The sequence below is a fragment of the Seriola lalandi genome, unplaced genomic scaffold (assembly GCF_002814215.2).
Source record: "Seriola lalandi dorsalis isolate HSWRI2012SDOR001 ecotype SW California unplaced genomic scaffold, Sedor1 jcf7180002054299, whole genome shotgun sequence".
Classification (NCBI taxonomy): Eukaryota; Metazoa; Chordata; class Actinopteri; order Carangiformes; family Carangidae; genus Seriola; species Seriola lalandi.
The window spans coordinates 161,506-186,270 of record NW_019524852.1 but is presented as its reverse complement, the minus strand read 5'-3'; the positions used below and the strand labels follow the sequence as shown (position 1 = coordinate 186,270).

The 24,765-nt window shown below is 42.7% G+C and overlaps 1 protein-coding gene across 2 annotated transcripts in view; it reads right to left on the bottom strand.

Moving 5' to 3' along the window:
• The window catches only part of mpped2a (metallophosphoesterase domain containing 2a), a 68,214-nt gene that overhangs the window by 33,732 nt on the left and 9,717 nt on the right, over window positions 1-24,765 (bottom strand). For both annotated transcript variants that reach the window (XM_023406296.2, XM_023406297.2), the window contains exons 3-4: window positions 12,003-12,184; window positions 3,002-3,227 (exon numbers count right to left, since the gene is read on the bottom strand). In XM_023406296.2, coding sequence (XP_023262064.1) covers window positions 3,002-3,227; window positions 12,003-12,184 — 408 coding nt within the window. The remainder of the gene's footprint in view (window positions 1-3,001; window positions 3,228-12,002; window positions 12,185-24,765) is intronic.

The window sequence follows — 24,765 nt, the reverse complement described above, 5'->3', positions numbered from 1 at the left end:
CAATACATTTTCTACCAAAAGGATAATGGCATATTGTGAAAAAATAAGACCCTAAAGTTGTTAAATCCCCATAAGTGGAGCATAATGAAACACATTAAAGGTCCCACATTGTATAAAGGTAGATTTCCATGTCTTCTTTGATTATAGATCAGGTCTAGGTTCTATATTAATACTGTGAAAGTATCAAAGCCTCAGGCCACAGAGAAATGCACACAGCCTGTATTCAGAAACTGAGCCTTAAAACCAGCCGTTAGGACTTCTGTAACTTTGTGATGTCACAACAAAACAGTCAACGCTCTCAGACGTGACCCAAGCCCCGCCCACCTGGACCCACCATCCAACCTTGTAGGATTTGGTTTCTCTGAGTGTTTTACCTGAAATCTGCTATATTTTTTTTATCAGATCACTCAGAAAACAGTCAGCCAATCAGAAGAGAGGCTCAGAGCCTCCTCTCTTCTGATTGGCTCACCGACCTGTTGTTGCTAGAGCTCCAGAGAGAAGCCTGAGAGAGGAGATGTAAAACTAAATCGGTACTACAGATGGTTTTTGGTTCTTAAAACCACAAATATATCTTCTTATGGATAAACACTTCAAATAAAACACAGGAAAAGTGTAAATTATGGAGCTTTAACTTGTTGTTATACAGGCAGCACTTTGTGAGGCATCACTGATTCATATAACATTTGTGAGGAAAATATTACACTTAACATCATGGACTTGATTGCTGTAGTTACAACTTGTCAAATTCAACATGCAAATGGATGATGAGCTTATAAAGCAGGAGGCAATTTTACAGCTGAAACTACCAAACAGTATATGGAGCAGTTAGACCAAACACCTAAAGGATTATCCACTGTTTTCCTGTTTCGGCACATGAATCAATAATTAAACACTAAAAAGGAAGAAAATTAGTATTTATAGTACAGATACTTAGCTTTAAGCTTAGTTTTTGAACTACTTTCTCACTTTGTAAATACATTTTTTTGCTCACACTATTAAGTTTTGAAAGCAGGATTTTACTACCATCTCTACCCCTGAATGTGACTTTAATTGTGGCTTTAAAGCAGCAACAGAACAGACCACTGCAGCTACAGCAGCGTTTATCAGGTGGTAGTTACACGCTACATTTCCTGAGTGATGCTGTCGCGTTCCCGCTTGCAGCGGCAGACCACTGAGGGCTCGGAGGAGCTCGGCCACCCAGGCGGCGAGCTGGCGAGCTGTTGATGAAGTGAGGGGTCATTGCAGGGCTAAGTGAGACCTCACAGTGGACAGGCAGGCCAGACCTCAGGCCACGGTGGCATATGGGTGTGAAGGAGGTGAGGAAGCTGAGGAGAGGTGGGGTGGGGGGTGGGGGGCAGCCAAGCTGTCCACTCCGCCTCTCATGAGACCCCCAGCTGTCACAACAGACACTTACCAGCCCTCACACTAAACACCCACCAGGGAAAGGGGGGGGTGGGGGGTAGCATCCTTCCTCTTTCAAACAGAAGGATGGAAAAGAGGAAGGATGGAGGGAAAAGAGAGCGTAATCTCTTCTTCCTGCTGCTGTGATGTCTGAGGAATGCTGGGATCTGCCCCCGCCACCTCCCCGCTCCTGTCCTCAGCCACTTCTGAAGCCAGGCTGCAAACCTGCTAATTATAGCCGCTAAAGGATGAAGGTGTGACCTAAATAGTTATTTTAAGTCTGGAGCACACTTGTGAGAACCACTGTGCAGAGAGAGCCGAGGCAGTCGCAGCAGGACGGGGGTTTGGGGGGTGGGGTGGGGCTGCAGAGTAGGCGAGCCGAGCTCAGACTGCAACACTGTTCAGATACTGTAAGACGACGACAGTTCAGAGTGAACTACAGCTTTGTCTCTATCATCCATCAGAGTAAATGTAAGATAAAACATTAAAAGTTTTGAGACAATATAAAAGACTAAAACTTACATGACTTACTCCACTACAAATTGTGACAGTGATAAATATCATACTCACTGATGACTGAGTAGGATGATAACGACTGGACGTACTGCAGGTTTTAAATTACGCTGTTGCTTTAATGTACTGTTTACCCTATGTGGTAAACTTTAGCATATGACTAATATGTTTATCTATGTTTTTTTAATGTTTTCTTTGTATGTTCTGTGTATCTGATGTGTTTCATGTACCTGCAGCTGAAAGTTATACAGCAGTAATATCAGTCTCCTTTAAAAAGTTTTATCTGAATTAAAATAGGCGGCTGTACAAACCTCAACCGGTTTTGTATCTTCATGTTTTACAAGATACAACAAAATGTATACAATTTTATGTGATATGTAAAAAGACTGGATTTTGTTGTTGCTTTTAGAACAAACAGGTTTTTTATACACAGCCATAAAACTAGAGTTTCTTGCTTCTAGTTACGGTTTACAGTTTACAGAGAAATGACACTAATTCACAAACACAGATTCTGAAATTTTCTGAATAAAACTGCATGAGAGCTTATACATCAATAAGCACAGCAGTGAGTTTTCTTCCATCATGACTACAAGTATTTCCTCTGCACGAACACTTCTCTCTTTAACAACACTCCCGCCAGTCTCTGACTGTTGAATACACGCTGCTTACACCGTTCCCCCGACCTAACACACTCTCCCCCTCCAGCGTTTCTTCTTTCCACACCTGAGAGCCCACTGACAGTGTCCCGGTACCACGCGTATCACTTAACCTCGTGTCAAAACACAGGTGTAATGTAAACCCAGGGAGCAGGCGAAGGTCCTGAGCTCATAAAAGACTGTGCGAGCTGGGAATAGCACCCTGCATGTAAGAGAGGCCCCTCGCCGAGAGCGTACAGCAGAGTACCGAGTTACTGCAGAGATGGGAGCTGGAGAACGGCCAGACACTGACACTGACAGAGGGGAAGACACACCTTCACCTCAGGGATCCACAGCACAACGAGGCAGAAATGTGACTCAGCGGTTATGAAAGACAGACAGTGACAGTTTAGGATGGAAGGTAAAAGAAAGAGGACAGTTGGTGCTCTTACCATGGCGTCCCGTATATCCGGAATCCCTTAATGGTGACGTCCGAGTCCTGCAGGTACACACAGTTTGTGAGGAGCGACTGGACATTGTCAAAGTCCTCTGGTTTGAGCTTGGAGACCGAGGGGAATCGGTAGTAATCCTGCTTGACCAGCTCAGCCATAAAGTCCTTATCAAAGGTCAGCTCGTGGTTCCCGGCGATCACCACTTTAAATTCATATGGAAGGCCACCTAGAAGAGACAAGAGAGACCGGGGAGAGGAGAAGGTGGTGAGCTGAAGGTCAGAATCCACATCCACATGTTGAGCTTTGCAGAACTTTCTTCTCATACTCAACAGGGTTCTCGTTGGCCAAGGATTTCTTCCTCTGACCTAAGCTGAAACAAACCCATTTGACAAAGAATACCTGGAAGATCCAGTATGTAGCTGCCAATGTCAGTTTTGTGCACAAGCCAACTGAACTGAACTGAACTGAACTGACCGGTTACATGATACGAGTGTTGACAGTTTTTGAGCAGGAATATCCACCATAAATTTAGTTTTTTTTCATAATTAATCAGCTGCTGAAACTGTTTAAACAGTTAAAACTCTAAGATAAACTCAAACTTCTTACATCGAAGCTAAATTCTTATGAACGTGATGACGCCTGAAGTGTCACACGACGACCAATAAGCTGTGTTTTCCTTGGTTTCCTAGGTTTGATCAATATATTATCCAACACCAGTTTTGCACAGATCCTGTCCAAGAAAAAATGTAATATCCTGTGTCCTAGCTCCATGTTAGGGTTGCATAATGCGCTGTGTTTTATTATCATTGTAATAAAAGTCAAAGTAATGTGAAATTATAGGAAATATAAGCATCAAGTGAATTCATACTGAGAACTATTTCAATCGTTCCTTCAACTGAAAAATTAGCAATTAACGATTCTCTTAACCCAGAAGTGATTCAGCATTTCTGAGAAATTGAGACTTAATGAGGCAGATGCACAAAGTTTGACTTGTACATTTTTCTGAATCTGTATTTTTTCATATTTTACCGAACGTGGTCAAACTAGTAAAGCATATCACTGAGTGTACATGGACTCTACAGAATATGTGTTTCTAAAGGTGTTAAATTAACTATAACCTTTTTTTTTTTTTTTTTACAAACATAATATTCACGATTGATTTCATTAAACTGCAAATTATTCTTTACATGCAACAAATTCTTCACACTGCAGATTTTGTCCCATTTTGTGCAGCTCTGCTCTCCTTCAAGGCAGAGCTGTATTTTATAAAATCACAAACGTGTTGTACTTCCCACCTGGTCCGTGTATTTCTACAGAAACAGCATGTTGTCTTAATATTTTTGTACATGGAGCACAGACACCGTCAGACGCTCCCCTGTATATCTAACCCTGAGCACAGATCAGGACTGGAGAGAAAACTCCCGATAAGTGGAGGGGAAAAATACCCCTCCATTCAGAGGTTACAACAGCAGCTGACGCTCTGCTTGACCCCAGCGGACCACCGTCCATCTCTGCAGACACCAGGCGGCTGGAAAAGGCATGAACCTGAACTAAATACAGAAGAACATCTATTACGTTTCTCATCCCCTCATCTTTCAACTTCTGCTGTGCCCTTTTCGCTCTCCTCAGTTCCCCTTCGCCATCAAGAAACTGCCTTACTACTTTATTCCAGCTGATTGAGCACTCAACGAAAGGGTCTGGCCTTCATCACCCTTCCACTCTCGCTCTCTATTTCTCCTTTTTCGTTTTTTTAGGCTTCCTGTTGATTTTGTTCCAGTCGTCCTTCAGTCCTTCCTGTCTTTTTTTTCAGCCTGCTCTGTAGATGCTGCACAGACTAATCCACAGGCTAATTTTATGTGTACACCCCCAACCTAGGCGGTATAGTTTACATCAGGGCTGCAATTAAACATGTTTTCATTATCGCTTAATCAACCGATCATTTTCTCTGTTAATCGTTGGGTCTCAGAAATGTCAGAAAATAGCAACAATTTCCAATAACAAAGTGCTGCCATCTAATATCGCTGTGGCTCAGGAGGTAGTGGTTCAATTCCCGGCTCCTCCAGACCACATTTCAAAGTGTCGTCGGGCAAGATACTGAATTTCTGGTAGAGGAGTGAGCTGTGCGGATGTGTTAATGGGGTTTCCAATGTAAAGCGCCTCAAGTGGTCGATAAGTTTATTAATTACAATTTAATTGCTTGTTTGGTCTGATCAACAGTCCGACAAAACACAAAGATTTTTGTTCAGTGTCAAATAAAACAAAAAAAAGCAGTAAATCCTCACAAGAAAGAAGTTGAACCAGGAATGTGCCCAAAATACTCAAGTTCAAATGTTGTCTTCAACCAACAGCTTCCGAGCTATGCTAATGAATCCATCCTGATTATTAGCACATTTGTGAACATATGTTCATATTGTTTGGCTGACATTCTGTAATACAGGGCTGTCAGGATACTCAATATACTGCATGGACCCAATGTTGTGCTGTTGCCATGTGTTTTTGTTTTCATTTTATGAACCGAACGCAGCTTCGCAGACTGGAAACGCTCATGTTTGGATTGATCACAGTCAACAATCACCAACAGATGGAAGCCTGTGTGAATGTGAACCTTACTAAGTCTCTAAACACGAGTGGGGGAAACTTGCAAACCGTGATTTTACAGGATCCCCCGACATATTTATGGAGAGAAACTATACAAAAAGCACTGAATGGTATGAAACCCTCACACATACACTGCAGGATTACTGGACCGATTTACAATTGAGACGCCTACATCCACCTACAACACAGAGTTTGACTGGCAGGAAGGTATTCAGCTCACCAACATTAGCTGCTCCCATTGTTCACGAGGTGCTTTTGTCCATTTGTTGCTCTGTGTTGTGTGTTGCTGTGGCCGGTAACAGCCGGTTGTGGTAGAAGCCATGAAGGAAAATTGAATAAAATGTCGAATAAAGAATCCAATAAGACATTTCTTTTTTTTTTTTTTAAATAAAAAGACGCTTTCAGCTTGTGATAGACAGTGAAAGAAAATGTGTAACTGCAGTGTTCACTTGTGAAGTCAAGTTCACAATCTGAGATAAAACTAATAGAAAGTGAATACACGAGAACTGAGTCAAAATGCACCGGCTCAATGCAGAGACATTAAAAATTTCACTGCATCCATCTCAAGTGTGTGTGTGTGCGAGTGTGTGAGTGTGTGAGGGAGAAAGTGTGTGTTCTCTAATGCTGAAAATGAAAGAATCATGGTTGCCTGGTCTATAAGTTTCATTCCCGCTGCTCTAAATTAGCTCTTGTCGCGTCTCAGGATCATAAATTCCTGGCTAACCTTATATGAGAGCGCCGTCTCTCAGTCCCCCAGCACTCTAACTGGATCACGCATCCATTTACACACATACACACTCACACCAAAGCGAATCATCCTCTCCAACACCAGGCTGGGAAAAGGTGGCGAAAACATAATTACCATCAAACAACTCCATCTCCATTACTCCACTGGGAATTTTTACTGCTTTTTATTGCCACCATGATACGTCCTACAGAGGCGTGGTGCAGCGATACACCTAGATTTATTTTGTATTCTTCCCCCCACAAAAGGGGGATATGAAAGAGAGCAAGAAAATCAAAACAGAGCTCTGAAGAACGAGAACTGTGTGTGTGCAGAGAAATGTTTTGTCATACCTCTCAAGAATGCAGACTTTCATTTGTCATCGGTTTAACATAAAAAAAAAAAACCCATCAGAAAACGTGTTTTTCCACAACGTACCACTAAAAATACACTCGTTCCAACCAGGAGTTTAATAGAAAATCATACTCTACATGATGATTTAAAGTGGTGAATATCTTAGATAATTAAATTGTCACCTCCCCCTCCATCTCCTCTCTTGTCTTCTCATATTAATCCTTGAGGAAATATGGTGGAACTGAATCAACACGTTTTGTAATTAGTGCAGAAGCAGCGAATACGCACTGGTTCTATAAAACAAACCTCTACTTATCAATCAATATTTAGATATTTGGATGATGTCGAAAACACCGCGAGGTAAAAAAAAAATACGCACCTGACAAACTGTCAAATTCACAAAAAACAACATCTGCCAAGAAAAACTTCAAAACTTTTGAAAGCCAAAATACAGTGAATTCAAAAAGTGTTCAGACCCGTTCACTTTTTTCAGTTCATGCTGCAACCATGTGCTAAAAGTATTCAGAGGCTTTACTCAGTGCTCAGTTGAAGCACCTTTGGCAGTGATGACAGCATCAAGTCTTCTTTGGTATAAGTTACAAGCTTGAACATCTGGATTTGGGGATTTCCTTCCATTCTTCTCTGCAGATCGTCTCAGGCTCTGTCAGCTTGGATGGAGACCGTCGGTGGACGGATATTTTCAGGTCTCTGCAGAGATGTTCGATTGGGTTGCACCACAATTTTTTTTATTTAGCCTTTCGCCAGATCTGCGCATCGACACAATCCCGTCTCCGAGCTCTGCAGACCTTCCTCCTCATGGCTTGGTTTGTTGCTCAGATCTGCACTGTCGGCTGTGAGACCTTTTGCTGTGAATTTACCACAGGTGGACTATAATCAAGGTGTAGAAACATCTCAAAGATGATCCAGCGAAACGGGAGGGACCGGAGCTTAATTGTCATAAAGAGTTTAAATACTTTTGTCAAGGTGATATTTCAGTTTTTACTTTTTAATAAATTAGCACATTTCTTTTTTTTGAATTTTAACTTTTAGTACTGTGTGTAAATGGAAGGGGTTACTCATGCTTTGTGATTGGTTGGACAATGTCTATTTCAAATGATTTACTCAAACTGGAAGAAGAAAAAAAAAAACCCCACACACAAACGCCTCTGGGAGCATCTTAAAGCAGGAGATCAGAGTCGGCGCTCTGCCATCAGACAGGCTGGGTCAGGGAAAGCTCGTTCCTCAGCATCGATCTCCAATGATATCCAGGAGACCAAACAGCAGTCAATGGCCCGGACAAACTGCTGCCTCCTCCAGAGTCTGAGAGGAGCAGACAGAGGAGGCAGAGGGGGAGGAGGGGCAGCAGAGGAGCACAAACACATAACTCAGTTTGAAAAACCTCTAAATCTTCCACACCCTCCTCCACCTGCCGAATCAGTTCAGATTTTTTTTTTTTCCTTTTTTTAAATTCTGTCTGGGAATCCAATTTAAACAGCTTCTACATAAAAAAAAAAAAACACTTTCACTTCCTACATGCATGAAACTGCTTTAGCACAGTGATTACATTCTGCTATGTAACTATTGATTTCTGTGAAGGTTTGTCTTTGGAGCCATCGCTCGGGTTCTTTTTGCAAACCTGACACAGGTGAAGCACACGCTCGCTCAAGAGGTCCAACCTTTACTTTTCAAGAGATGCTACGTGAAAATCGCTGCACGTTTATTTTTCAAAAATCCCCCTGGTTGTTTTTAACAGCCAATTCTCTGCATTCAATATTGAATAACTGAAAGATTGTAAAAATGCGGTTCTTTGTATGAAGGTCCAGTGACTGTTATCAACAGGAAATCGATGAATATTTCAGGTTGGACCAGATGCCGACCATAAAAATGACAACCAATGATGATGACAGAAAATATGCAGCTTCACAACTTCCAAATGGACATGAATAGAATACAATACGACTGGAAAAAACTATTTTTGTTTCGCCACAGTTGAATCTCGGCGTGTTTCAAGTTCTGAGCATGTCTGAGCAGTCGGTCCCTGCAGTGCTACCCTCATCTGTCATCCAGAAAAGCATCAAATTATTTAACGAATGTGTCTTTAAAATGCAATTTCTCCTTATGACTTTCATCACGCTGCGGCTTCTCTGACTCTGACTCTCTCAGAGCCACTCCGCCTTCATCAAACAGTAGAAAAACCAGCCTTGGAGAGAATATCCAACCTTTCACATGCGTAAAGCAGCATCGTACAAGCCACAACACAAATAAGCTAAACTTTCTCAGCCTGCAGTCTGCCGAGAGCCGTCTGTCTTCCGAATGGCAGAAACAAAAAGATACAGACCAACAAAACATCAGCAAAATGTTTTCGCTGACTGAAAAACTTCTACACTTTACAACCTAAAACAATTACTGTTACTGGAAGCTTTGTGTAAACAAATGGTAGCTATAGAAATCACAACTATACTCTATTAGGATTTGATCGATTCGGGTATTTGAAGACAAGACAGAAGGTAACCAGTATCTTTAAAGTTGCCCCTTATCTTGTCTATATTTATTTTAGGTCACGTCTATCCAAGTCGACTTACAATTAGTGCATTAATCCAGCGTAAGAACATGAACTGGATCATTATAAAGACTGATATCACTTTCACTCTGAAAATACAGCTGCATTCTCAGTATTAAGACTTTTGTCTCGAACTTACGACTGTTATTTAGATTTTTCTGAAAATATTACGACTACAAAACTATTTTCATATTTATTTTAGACTTTTTCTTGCGAAATCACAACTGCATTCTAATAATAATAATAATACAAGTTAAAACTTAAAACTTTACGGCCTCATCTGTCCTCTGGGTTTGAGGTCCAGGTGTGCAGATTCACACGTGTCCTTCACTGGGACATTTTCCACTTTGCTCTGCATTGATTTCCAATTATGGGTGATATCGCTGTTTTCACCCCAGCTTCACAAAGAGCGTGCGAACGTGCGCGCGCGCGCGCACACACACACGCACACACTCACACACACACACACACAGTCACATCACGTGTGTGTGTGTGTGTGTGTGTGTGTGTGTGTGTGTGTGTGTGTGTGATGTGTGTGATGTGTGGAGATGGGTGGAGAAAGCTGAGCGGTGCGTCATCCTGGTGACGCCAGGTGCTGTACTGGGGGGCCGGCGCAATAGAAAACAGAGGAGGGAACTGGGACATTGCCTGCATGTGCGTATGAGTGTTAACCCTTTGTATATGTGCGTGTCTCAGGACAATTAAGGGCACAGCACCTGGCAGTACCTCAGAGTGTCAGGCTGACAAAATGGGTCCACTACTGTGAATGCCGACTACAAATCACATTCACAATTCATAAAACTGAAGCCTAAGATTTTAAAGACCGGCTGTACCTTTAAAACGATGTCAGGAGAATGCTGAGTTTGTTGAATCCGTTTGTTAACAAGGCAAATAAAACTTTTATCGGTAAGCCACTGTTTTTTAAGACGTTAAAATCTTGACGTTTTCGTTTTTGAAACCATAGTTGAAAAGATGACGACTCACTTTCAGCGTTTTAAATCTCAGGCCTGTTTTGGTCTTCACGCCCTCCAGAGCGGATACATGTGAGAACGAAGGTTGCGGTTGTAGTAACCATCCACGTGAGGAGGAAGAGGAGGTTTAACCATTCCAGTGCGGACTGTACAACAAGTTTGAACACAGCCTCAAGAAGCAGGAAGTGGTGAGTTTGATGTGGCTGTGCACAAGGATGAGGATGGCAGCTAGTTTTTGGCTAAATTCTGTACTGAACACGACTGAACGTACTGACGGACGGTTGAGAAGTGGATTATGTTGGAGGAGTGGTTTGAGAAGTTTCTATAGACGCCTGGATCCTTTTCGTTTTTCTTTTTTTCTTCCTCTTTGGCTGTGAAAACTGGGTCAGTGTTGGAAGCCACTGTAACTGCTGTGAATCCAGACTGACTGTAGCTGCTGCCGTCTTTGGAGAGGGAAAACTTTGACAGCCACCTTTCAACTTCACAGCGGGTGAGTGTTTGATACTCAAAACAGATTTTGAGAGGAGTGTCGCTTTAAGCTAAGAGGGTTTAAATTTTTTTTTTTTTTTAAAAGCCCTGAAACATCCCCACAGTTTTCTGTTTGCTGCTCTGTTGTTGTAATTATTCACCATTTAGTCTGAGAAATAAAACTTGGTTGTCATCAGCGTTAAATGAGAAATATTTTCACTAGGAATTAACGTGTTCCTCCGAGCAGAGAAAGTATGTCAATGGTTGGGAACTGAACCAGGATTTTTAAGGTTAGCACTGCCACCAAGCTCAGATCTTCTATTCCCTCTATACTTTGTCGACATCAAACCACTTCCTGCTTCTTGTGGTCCTCCTTCACATCCTCTTTCCCACTTTTCATCCACCTTTTTTTTTTGTGTGAAAGCATGAAAAGGCGTAGTGAATTTTCCTGCCGTCCACCGCGGCGCGCTGCAGCCCATGTTTATTTGCAGCCAGTGAGAGACATTAGATGTGACTGGCTAGTGTTAGTTTGTTGCAGAAAGTTTTGTTTTGAGTTTAAAGATTATAAACTCACACAGATGTTTCTGTGGTTTGAATAGCACCAACCAGGAAGAATCTGCATCTTTGTGTTGACTTTGCAACACTTTAAATTTTATGAAAGCAGCACAATGTCGAAAAGACTGAACGCAAAGCAAATTTTGTTTCACCTGCCGAGGACGACTCCTCAGGCAAAGACAAATGAATTAAACATAAACAGAGGGATTCAAATGTGTAAAAAAGTAGCACACTTTTGAGTGGGAGTGTCAGACAGTGTGTGTGTGTGTGTGTGTGTGTGTGTGTGTGAGAATGTGTGAAACATGACTACATTAGTGAGACTGAAACACTTCAGAGTTGCTGTGAGCTCTCGCCTGGAGGGTCCACAGATGAAACACTGGCTGCTGGGACTAAAGCCAAACACACACACACACACACTCACACATAAAAAAAACACACACACACTCACACACAGCCTAGAGCTCCCACCCACAGCATGGGGCCAGAAGGAGAGGTCAAAGGTTAACTGAACCAGGGTGTTAGGTCAGGAGGGTTAAACTGGACACTTCAGCACAGCAGTTGGGGTCAACAGGGAAAGACGAGGAGGGTGTGTGTGTGTGTGTGTGTGTGTGTGTGTGGGGGGTCATTGTGTGGTCCAGTTACGGGTTATGCATGCAACATGTCTCATGCCTCTACCCCTTCCCCCTGCCCACAACGGACTATGAATGTTAGTGGCGTGCGAGTGTGAAAGCGACGCGTGCGCTCAGCAGCGTGTGTTAAGCAGCTTAGTACCTAGCCAGTCGTTGAACTTCTTAACCTCGGAGGGCAGGCCCAGCTCGGTGAAGTCGCCCATGTGCAGCAGCACATCGCCGTAGGGCATCTGGATGCCGTCCGTACGCGAGTGTGTGTCGGAAACACACACGAACCTGGTGTGTCCCGCCGGCTTGGGAGTGTCATACGGAATGGGGTCCACCCTGAAAAGACAGTCAGAGAGAGAGAGAGAGAGAGAGATGTTCAGAGTCAGGCTGCATCATACGTGTCTGGACTTCAGGTCTGGACTTGTGTGCTGATTGAACAGGATTCAGACTCATTCATTTCTAAAATTATTTTTTGCCCTTTCTTGCCCTTTATTGAATGGAGAGAGAGTAGACACAGAAAGGAAATTCATCAACAAAGTCAGTTAGTAAAGGTGTTTACCCTCAACTTGAGAAGTTGTTGAAATAGTTCATGAACAATTTCCTTGAGCTTGTTTGCAACCATCCTATTATCTCCATTAAAAAAAAGCGAGTCCCCGGTTCGACTCCTTGCTGGCCGGATTCTTTGCTCCAAGTCATTCCCTTATTCTCTGTCCCCACATTTCCTGTCCATCTTAAAAAACGAACAAAACAAAAAGAAAAAACGTCTGTAGCACCTTAAATGTGACGTTCTCTTCATCCCTGTGGTCGCCTCACTCTGCACAGCTTTATGCTATCAGTTTAAAAAGTGATTTCTGACCCCTGAAATCAAATCAGTCATCAGTCAAGTGTGTTTGATTCCATGTTGTCAACAACAAAAAGAACAAACTCAACCAATCGTACAAGGCTCGAAATCTTCCACTTATTCATGAGATGTCTGCCCTTGGTTTTATAAATTTGAACATCACTCTCTGTAAAAAAAAAAAAAAAAAAAAAGAAAAAGAAAAGGGCTGCAATTCAAAGAATGTGCCCCTTTTTCCGCTTTGTTATATTCTAAAAAGGTGTGCTCGATAAGAGCAGATGGAAGCATATTTTTAGGAAACATATGATAATTTCATACCAGATAGCAGAAGGGCGCACAGGCGAAAAACAGGAACCTTAAAAAGATCATTTGTTGTTCAAAATAAATTACACAGTGCAGAGAATAATGCATGCAGCAGAGTAAAATGTATCTCAAAATAAAGAGGGGACATCACAACAGTGAAAAATGTGTATTCTGGTCTGGAAAACAACCAGCGCTCGGGTTGATTTGTGCACACAAGGAGGGAAATGGCTGTTTTGTGGCATCAGATTGGCTAAAGAGACAGTGAATTAAGGCATGCCTTGTCGTCTCTATCCATTATCTAAAGAAAAAACACTTAGACCCAAGTCTGGCTGGAAAAAGCCTTTTATTCAGCGTTTTTGTTCAATGTAAGCGTGTAAAAAAGAAGAAAACCTGTACTTTTTTCAGACTGAAAGGAAAGAGGGAAAAAAATCATCTTGTCTGTAATTGAAGTCTACAATGTGCAATCCTCCAGCACTCTGCCACTAGACCATTATTTCATTAGAAGGGATGTCACTCTGTCGACAACATCAGACACATAATCAACGCTGCAATCTCCAACCTGACAAGCGCACACACACACACACACACACACACACACACACACACACACACACACACACACACACACACACAAACACACAGAGTTAACTCACATGTGTGCACAAACATGGCATGGAAACAGCCAGAGAAGCAGATGAAATCAAAAGGTTTCAGACTGACGAAGACGTTATTAACGGAGATGGAGAAAATAGGCACCTTTGCACAAAAGAAAATCTTATTGGGAGGGAGGCAACACTGCATTTGAGGGGGTCTCATTTGGGAAGCAATTTTCCTGTTTTCCCATTTCTGTGTCATGTTGACCAGAATATTAAACTTGGACAGTCTTCACAAAGAGCCCAGGATCTGTCGTTGTTCTGTTTGCGAGTTGTAAGGTCTGTCGTCTGCAAGGTCACGTTAATGGTAAAGACGGTGGGAAAGCTCGTCTCTGACTGCAGCCACCATCTCTTGTGTGCAGACTGAAGTCCGCCCAGCATCTGTTGTCACTGTCTGTGATCAGAAGTCTGCAGTAGGGGGTGGTCAATAATGATAAATCTTCAATTATGGTACAGAATTGGGTGAAAAATTAAAGGAAAAAAATCTTGATCCACCACAGGACTCTCTGGCTCTCTGAACTACAGTTTTGATGATGGTGCTGGAGAGTACTGTCTAACACGTCAATCTTCCACAGGTGTTCAGCAAGGTTGAAATCTGGTGACTATGAAGTTCGTGCCACATTAACTTTCATAAAACCGTTCAGTAACACACTTCTGTCCTGGATAGAAGCAGCTGGATATGTTGCATTTCTCCACTCATTTGTTCCAGTTTCATCTTAATTTGCCCTCATCTGCATTTTGTGTTTAAAGGTCCCACATTGTATAAAGGTCTCTGTCCATGTGTTGTTTGATTATAGATCAGGTCTAGGTTTATATTAATACTGTGAAAGTGTCAGAGCACTCAGTCCACAGAGAATCGCACACAGCCTGCATTCAGAAACTGAGCCTTAAAACCAGCCGTTAGGACTTCTGCAATTTTGTGATGTCACAACAAAGCAGTCATCACTCTCAGCGATGCCCAAAGCCCCGACCCACCATCCAACCTCACAGTTTCTAGTTAGTGTTTCCTTCCAACCTTGCAGGATTTGGTTTCTTCTGATTGGCCGACTGTTTTCTGAGAAGAGAGGCTCAGAGCCTTCTCTCCTCTGATTGGCTCACAACCTCTTGTTACTAGAGCTCCAGAGAGAAGCCTGAGAGACGAGATGTAAAACTACACTGAGATGGTTTTTGGTTCTTAAAAACCACAAATATCTCTTCTCATGGATCAACACTTCAAATAAAACACAGAAGTGTTAAATATAAAATCTTTAAAGTAAGATTTCTGTTTTTGACTAAACCAGTAAATGAAATAATGGATCATGGATCTTCAACATACTGCACAAATCCTGTAAATGTACACTGTCACAGGCCTTATACAACCAGAGATATTACAGGGGTAAGAGAGTGTATGTCAGTAGAAACAGCACAGCAAAATCATATTGATAAATTAGCGTTGTCTCACTGTGTGTCACACAACTCTTCGGTCTGTTGCCGCTGAAGTCTAACCAACGTTTGTAGTCGCCATCTGTGATCAGTAGCCACTGTCTGCAGCCTGTAAAAAGCAGCTGCACACACGTTGCATCGTGAGATCCCCGGGGGTCTGTTGTTTCTGCCTCTGCAAGACGGGATGAATCCGAAGCTGCGAGCAAGAAGAGGCTGCTCAAAAAAAAGAAAAAAAACCTGATTGACATACTTGGCTCAGGCTGCGTTCAGACAGACAACAACACGGTCTGAAAAAAATCCAGCTCCCTCATCAAACTGAATGAGGTGACTGTGGGCCCGTTGGTTGCCTCTTAAATGTGCATATCTTCTGGTTTCCTGTAGTCTTCTATGACAGTAAACTGAATAACTTATTGAAGTATTGAACCGTTGGTCAAACACCAGATGTTGCTGGGAATTTGTGAGGGAAATTTTTAACCATTTTCTTGCTTTTTTTTTTAATAGATGAATGACAAAATCGGATTAATCGATGAAATTATTCCCTAGTTGTGATGAAATATTAATTCAATCTTAGATAATTGCCATTGAAATCCTTTTTAAAAGCAATAAATACTTCAACACATTAACCACTGGTACCTGAAGCAACACACCTCCACAGCCCCTTGCATTATTGTTTTTATATGCAAGGCTGTTTTCCTGAGCAAGCACAAAATAAACACTGCAGAGCTGCAAAACTTTGATGACGCTCAAAACTAATGTTTTCAAACGCTGCATTGGTCAGTTTTGCCGTCTAACATTTTGTGATTTTGACTGTTTTTCTGACAGTAAACAGTCACTGTTAATGGACGCTGGCCATAACCGATCACATCAGCCTCCAAGCTTTCCGTGTCTGTGGCCTTCGTTCTTCAGTTCATTATGAGAGAACTTATAATCTTGTCAAATACCCGCGGCTTGTGTTTTCTTGTTTGTCGCCTGCCGTCAGTATTTTGTCGTTGTTGGTCCTGTCCCTCCTTTAAAGCTCTTTCACAGCTTCAGCTGAGAGATCTCAGCTCAGCTCTGAGACACTGGGGCAGAGCGGAGCTTCTCAGCTGCCCCCAGCAGGCCTGGCCTCCATATTAAACACAATGGACAAAATGAAAAACTAGCTACAGAGATAATAACATTTACTATTGACTGTGTGCAGTAAATAAGTCTCTGTGTGCGCCCCCACACACACACACACACACACACACACACACACACACACACACACACACACAGACACACACACTCTCTCTCTCTCTCTCTCTCTCTCTCTCTCTCTAACTTGAGCCAGCAGAGCAGCACATACATTGCAGTGTAGCTGCTGATTAGATCTGGTGCTCTGTGGTGCCTGGACGTCATGCAGCTTTACAGGATTCGACAGTTCTCGTCATGGAGGAAGGACGAACACAGAACCACATGGGACGACAACACACACGCAAGCACACACACACACACACACACACACACACACACACACACACACACACATCTACATATATATGCATGCACACAAGCATGCATATTAAAACAAAGCCAAGAGAAAAACAACCTCCATCTCCACTCCTTTGAGATTTAATCCACCAAGAGAATGTAAGTAAATACCAGCAGCCCCTATCAATTAAAGCAGGCCCGGGCCAAGAAACCTTCATGATAGTGCTGCATTGGTGTCACACACACACCACAAAGAGAGAGAGGGCCCCTGTCTTTCCTGTTAACATACGACTGTATAAGAATCCAGAGGTTCATTAGTAATGTATACAGGAGTTCAGGAGTTCAGCAGTGCAGCAGAGGCCTCTGATCTATTGTAAACGGAGACAGTGAAAATGAAAAAGTCTTCCTGCGCTCCGGCTGCAGGTAAAAGAATATTCTCCAGTGACAGACTGAACTGTGTTAGCATGAAGGTTCGTGTTAACATGTCTGAGCTCCGGCGTGACATCAGAGGGAAGACTGCGGAGGGAGAAAGAGCGGGAGGGGGGTGCGAGGTGGGAGAGGAGAAATGCTAATGCGCTCGAGGAGGGCAGCAGCACACTCTCAAATCCGCCATGACATTGGAGCTGACACAAAACCGAGGTCTGTGGCTGCAGAAATATCTGCTCGATGAAGAAACGTCTGTGATCATTCAGCAGAGAAACCTCATTGCATCGACTTCTCCTCACCTCCGGCTGCAACATTCACAGCAAGAAATTAGCTTTTAAGATTTCTGCTCAAAACCGTGATGGTTAAGTCGCATTCATCTGTGTCAGATTCAGGAAACAAAATTATACATCATTGCACTTCTGCAGCTGAGCATTCATTTTCACTTTGATTATGAAGTGCAGTATTTCTCGAGCTTGCACCAGCCACACAATCCTGTGTTCTTAATTACAAAAAAATCAGACAGAAGATGTTTCACGTTTGGCAACGAAAATGATTTTCCTCTCTTAAGAAAAATAGAAAAGAAAAAAAAGCCAGTTTGTTCTTGTTTTCTCAGAAAATGTCAAGCCTCTCTGCTGCCTTAATGTCTGAAGTTGTCATTTATTCAAATCACATAAAGTGGCAGATTTAAATGTTACTGGGGAAAAAACAACGAGGATTTTTATGAGAAATGAAAATGAAACACTTCAGTGTCATTTCACAACGTAATTATTAACCTTAGATCCTGCAGGAATATCATAAAAAAAAACCCTGTAGCCTCCGAAAATTCACAGAAATAGCCCGTTTATAATATGATTGCTAAAATAAGACTGACAAGCTCGAGGTGGTTCCTGGATTAAATCCATACACAGCTACTGGTTACATGTGTCATATAGAACAGAAGTAAAAAAGCGTGGGAGAGGCGGGAGGAGGGAAAGGTGGAGTGCTCTCTGATGTCTGTAGGAGGATATTTCATTTGACTGAGCACACTTGGCTCCGTGGCCTTTTGGAAAAACACACAAGCAAATGGGGTCAAAGTTCAGCCTGAGCTTGCTTCTTCAAACGTGACACTTAACTCGCAGCAGATAAGAAGGTCGCTGTCTCTTGTCGCTCTCCGACTCCTCGTTTCTCTTTAAGGACGTCACATAATCACTGTGATTGATTGCAAGTTTTTTTCCCCTTCCTTTTTCTCTTTTGCTGAAAACTTCCCCCGGTCTCCATAAACACATCGCAGCTGCTCGCTGCATGGCTCTCATCGTTCTTCTTTTCAGTATTAGTTACATTTAAACCGAGCCATCCTTCCCTACAAGAGATAAGTTAATGTCTGCCTCTAATCTATAAATAGACCTGACCGAAGGAGTCGCTGCAGTACTGTAATATTTCAATGATTTTAACTGTTAAATCCACCATTTTATTAAAGAAATGAATTAAAGACAAGGTAGAGACATGAGGCAGGTGAGGAGCTTGAGAGGTCACTGCTACTTTCTCAAGCATCACTGAGCTCTTATAGTTATACATTTTAAGCTTTAAGTGTTTGGGTGAGGTCAGCCCTGTGTAAGTCATTTTAAGAACGAATAAGGGGAAATTTAGCTGAAATAAAAATAACACTAAGCTGAAAGAGTTAATTGGAAACAAACCTCAACAGTTTTTATTATCTATACTGTAGGACTTGTGTAATTTAATGAACTTGCTGAAAACATAACGACACATACTTCCCAGACAGACCACATGCACACTTGCATTGCCACATTTATTCTACTATTAATTAGTTAACAATAATATTCTATTTTTAGCACAGCTTTATACTTTACAAGTGCTATAAATAACACATAATGTTATATATTCAACTCAACAGGAGGCTTGAAAATACTCTCTATATACACTACACGACTTAAAAGCACGTGGACGGTCAAGGAAAGAATGTGAAAACCTAAACATTACACCCTTAGCCATACAGAAACCATGGTTCACTGATTCTTCAGCTTTAACAAGCTGCACTCTTCTAAGACATGTTGAACCTGGGGCTGCAGGGATTCGCTCCCATTCAGCCACAGGAGCATTAGTGAGGTCCAACACTGATGCTGGGTGATGAGCCCTGGCTCGGGTCCGGCATTCCAGTTCATCCCAAAGGTGCTGGATGGGATTGAGGTCTGGGCTCAGTGCAGATCAGTCCAGTTGTTCCACATTCTGTAGAGCCGGTTTTGTGCACGGGAGCGTTATCATGTTGAAACTAGAAAGGACAAGCACAAGCTGGAAGCGCTCTATTGTTTAAAATATCACTGAGCGCTGCAGCTTGAAAAACAGTCTTACTTAGTGTAACATAGTATATTAAGGCTGGGTTGATACGCTGATGCCCCCACCCCCCCAGTCCTGGCAGGGTTAATAAGGTCAACGACCTCTGAGCTGCCCACTTGTCTCAGACAGAAATGCATGTCAATCACAGTCCACTGTCTGTGTCCATCCATTTTATACCTGCCGCCACCTGCTGCCGGAGGATTAGCCTCCAGCTCCTCCTCCTCCTCTTCCTCTTCCTCTCTCCTTCTTGTTCCTTCCTTGTTAATGGAATTGCCCTGCTAATGATTTTTCATCAATGAGGCCACCAGCGGGGACACAGCCACCTAAACCCCCTCACAGAGGTCAAAGGGGAAACGTGGAAATAGACTGCTAATCAACTAAAGCTGACCTATCCATATGTGACAAACAGGGTCGAGACTCGTACTCGCTCAAATCAACAGCATGAAAATCAAAATCATGACTTTCCGTGACATCTTGCTTCCTGAATTTGAGGATTATCTGCATGACAGAGGATCAGGGGAATTACTGTCCGGAAATCTTAGTTAGCTTCTGGTATAGCATGATGCTTCCAGTATAAATGTGTTTTTATTGCTTGAAACCATCTGTCAATCGATTAATTAGTCGACAAACAGAAAACTTATTAACAATTTTGACAACTGATCCGTTGGGCAAGTCATTTATTTTGTCTGTTTATTATTTCTTCTATCAGCATGTTTCGCTATTTCTGACATGACAGATGAATCAATCATTTTTTCCAGGGAGTTAAACTAGTTGAACTGTGATACAACATGGAGGAAATAATTTGTTCTTTTCACCTATTTAATGGGGAAGGCAAACATTTTAATACAGACAACCAGTTGTAAAAGTTAAATCTGTCTTATTGAGCTGACAGGGACAAATCACACCCTTTAGTGATCCCAGTTAAAATCATAGCAGCTGATTAAATGACTGTAAATGGACGCCTGTTCTTCAGTGCCTCCTTGGTGAAATCCACAACAAAGAGCGTCGGAGAAAATGTGATGTTTGTGTGTCGACTACAGTAAAAAGAGTGGCAAATTTCAAAGCTAATCACGGCTGAACTGGAGACAAAATACTGAGCTCACACTCCTTTTTTTAATCGCTCTTTCAGAAGAAACATCAAAACACAATGCTCCCCGTTTCCTGTCTATAACCTCCACATCAGTTCCCCCTCCCCCTCCTATAGACTCACTCACTCACACACACACACACACACACACACACACACACACTCACACACACACACACACACACACACACACACACACCGCTCACTCATCCACGGTGCAATACCATTTCTCCGAGAGGAGCAGAGAGAGCGCCTCTCTTATCTTCTGCGTTTCAGCTGTCTGCGCTAATTCAATAAACTTCAGAGGAACAAAATGAACACAGGAATAACGGAGAGGGGGGTGGGGGGGGCGCTGGAGGTGGTGGTGGTGGGGAAGGGGATTGCACAAGGGAGCGGAGAATGAGGCAAAGGTGGGAGAAGAGAACAAGAAAACAAGAAACCCAACAGGAACATGGGGGCATGAGCACAAACAGAATCTAGATGCAGAACGATGGAAATTCACCAGAGAGGAGGGAAAACATGAAACGCAGGATAGAAACATTCAAATGAGAATTGATTTTAAAGAAAATATGATGCCCCCCCACCCCCCACACACAGACTCCATTTGTTCAGGCAGGGTGCGTCCTCGTCATCCCTCCCCGTTACTCCCCTCACAATGGCACACAAAGCCTGCACTGGAATATCAGCGCCGGAGAAACCTTCCGGCACTGCGCTGGGAAATAAATTGCTTCTGCTAATGCCCCTTTCATTATGGCACAGCCCTTAATTGTGCTGCTGACAGTCCGCCTGGCTGCAGGCCTGATGGGAGGAAGACTGAGGAGATGGGCGCAAAGTGGCTCCTGGGGCCAAACGCCAACCAGCAGACTGGCTGGGAGGAAGGAAGGAGAAAAAAAAACAAAAAACGGGGGGAGTGATGTTCACCTGAACAGACAACACGACTAACAACAAAGTAGAGGAAAAAACCATGACACATGCACTGAGTAGCACTGCGTCAAGTGAAGGTTTCGTACGACAGCAGTGAAACCGTTTGAGCAGCTCTTTTCACAGATTTTCTTGTATTCAGGTGATAATCAGGCTTTTAGAAGATATTCTCACACAATTAAGGCCGCGATACTGAACCAAAGCTACCAAAAACTACTAAGTGCGTGCAAGTATGTAAGCTGGCAAACAGTGTCTGGTCAGATTCATAATCTTGTTTGCTCATTCCTTAAAGCAAAAATGGACTAAAACTGTAGGTGAAATTCTTGTTCAGCTGCTTTTACTGTTTGAGGCTCCTTTTGTTTTTACACATTTTACACATGTCCTTCAACCCAGTTTGAATAATCATTCTGACAAATGATTATTTGTAATTATGGAAACGCACAGATGTCTGCCTCCTGTGCAGCAAACAACAAATACCTCCATCACAGCACCTGATGGGAGTCATGAAACACCCCCTCCCCCATTTCATTTTCGTCAAGATCAATCGAATTCATGGCAAATGCTGGAAAATGTTTTGGAGTTTTGAGATGGAAACACTGCCCTGTCTCCCTGATCACTCACAGCGACTAACATCGTTTCTCAAGGTGGGACGCAATCACACATTTCTGAACACGTTACAGAAAACTTGAAGCGTCATGTAAAGAAATAAAACGATCCACATGTATTATAAACGGACGCCGATGACCAGTAAAGGCAAACTAAACAGACTTTAAACTGCACAAACAGCCGGACTTGTCTCGTTGAGAAGTTGCAGGCTCAGACCGCTTCACGTCTATTTCATGTCAAAGGGGAAGTGACATCATCGGGAGATCGTGCCCCGCGATGCCAGGCTCCGGGGGCTCAGAGGCCAAAATCTCAAAGACATCAAAAGGGCTTCAATCTAAAAAACAGCAGACCTGTCCAATGTCAACTGTCACTTAACCCCCTCCCTCCCTCCTCCACCATCAACTCCACCACCACCTCCACCGTGCGGGCTCCAGCCGCAGGTCAGGGGTGGAGAGGGAACTTAATCAAGGGTTCTCTTGTTACAAAAGCCCCTCCACTCCTGCCGGCGAGCGGCAACAGGCCGACAGAAACAAAAGGCCGCGCGATGGGACTGGCTCTTTGTTCTCAGGGGAGCTGAAGCCTGACTGCTGCGCCTCCACAAACTGTTTGGGAGGAAAACAAGGGACGGAGGTGAGAGGTAAACATGAGGCTGCACAATTTATTAGAAACTTTCTTTTTTTTTTTTAATGCATCACCGATTAATAATCATAGATTTTTTTCAGGCTGCTGAGGTGTTTTCAATTCCCGAAAAATCCTATTGTGCAACATCAATAGCTTGATAATCAGTCTGAGTTGTTATTTCATTTTCATTTCATTATTTAGTCAGACACTGCGTTCATGTTAGCCGTTTCAAGTTTGGCAAAAGGGAAGCGAGCTTATCTTGCTCTCAGTGGGCTCCGGCATCATTCATCGTCATTTTCACTCCACACGACAGCGGTTGCGAGGTTTACTTAAGGTTTGTTACGTTAATGTCGATTTGAGAGTAATTATTTATGTAATGTGACCTACAATAACCTGCAAAGCTGTGTCCATCTCATCCACACTTTGCGTGTGGTGTGGATTCTGGCACTGGAGCATAGACGCCTTAATCCTTAACCCTAAAAAGCTGACTGGCTTGGTTGTTTTTCCAACCTGTTTGACCTGTTTGAATCAATGAAGAAGAAAATCGAAGGTGGATGGGTAGAGATTTAAAAAGGTCTGCAAACCAGTGCGCCCAGTAGAACGGACAAATCAGAACCATGTGATCCAAACAAAACGTAAAAGGTGGAGAAGCAGTGGAGAAACTTCACACCAAGTATGTGGGAAAAATCAGAGCAACATTCAACAGAGGAAAAAAAAAAAAAAATCTAACAGGTTACAGAACAAAATCTTGAGCATGTTTTAGTTCCTAAAAGTGGATCATCATCTGTCATCTGGAGACACTTTGGTTTTAAATCAGGCGACCACAAACATGAACAGACCCTGGTTGGAGTTTAGCTTCAGGTCGTAGCTGAACCACAGACTAATAAAATAACTGCATTGTAACAATTACAGCAAAACAGTAACAGAGAGGAGCCTCTGCAACTGTAATAAAAAACAAAAACAAATGTTTGGGCTCAAATATGAAATTCAATAGTTATATTTCTTAAAACCAAGACAAATAAGTGTTATTTATAGCTCTCCAACTATAACTCCAACACAGCAGAGCCTCGTCTGCATCAACGACTGGCTTGAAAACTCAAACAGCAAAAGGACGAAGCAAATGATCCACTAGAAAAAAGGAAGAAAAGTGGAGCTTTCTCTCGTTGGTGTTTCCATCAGATCTATTAGTACCAACTAACACTGCGAGGAGAGGGCGAAGAGCTGACACTTCTGATGTGTTCAACAGTAGATTAGACAACACGGGGAGTTTAAAACATTTGTGTGCGAGTCACACTTTCAGTTTTTTCCACAATCAAATCGCCAATTATCTGAGCATTTTCATCTTCAAAGTGACCCCCCGCTGCTGAGGGGTTTGCACAAGAAACAAGGTTTAACTTGTTTTCCAACAACATGATACAAGGAGATACACAGGATCCTTTCTTGGACAGGAGGAGCAGTCCATTTGGTGTTTCAAGTGGAGTCACATGAGCAGGAGAGCTACTATTATCAACACAGAGATGGGAATGTCCTTTTTAATTATCATCTGAGCACCTCGACCGGGTTCCTCTGTCATGTGACTCTATATGCTAAGTATCTCCCCTCCCTCCGATACACAAACTCATCTGTGTGTGTGTGTGTGTGTGTGTGTGTGTGTGTGTGTGTGTGTGTGTGTGTGTGGGGGGGGGGGGGAGGATTTTCTTGCAGAAATGAGTCATGTGCTTATACGGCACGGTCAGCTGTGAAACTCTTCCTGTTCCTCACACCGTGCAGAAACAAATCCTATAAAAAATCATAATTCCACACTATTTCCTCGACCACATTTACAGCCCTGTTCCTCTGCACCAAGAACAGGAAATAAAGCACATAAAAAATTAAAAGAAAAAAAAAATCCCCGGGGACGTTCATTAATAAAAACCAGAACGGTGTTAGGACGAATGTGTGAAGGCCGTGTTCTTCTTCTTCTTCTGCTGCTGTTTCCTCACCAGATTGTGTCAGAATAACGTGTGTGTGGATGCAGGCGGTGGCGTCATTAAATGATTCATACTTATGAGCTCCTCAATTATTCAGAGGGCGGGAATAATTAACAAGGCATCTGGAGGAGAAGGAGTTTGTTAAATGTGGAATTTTTATTTGTGTGTGTGTGTGTGTGTGTGTGTGTGTGTGTGTGTGTGTGTGTGTGTGTGTGTGTGGGTCCGAATGTGTCTGGCGCTACATGCATGTTTTCATATGTGGTTCGGAGAGCGATACCTTCGACGCA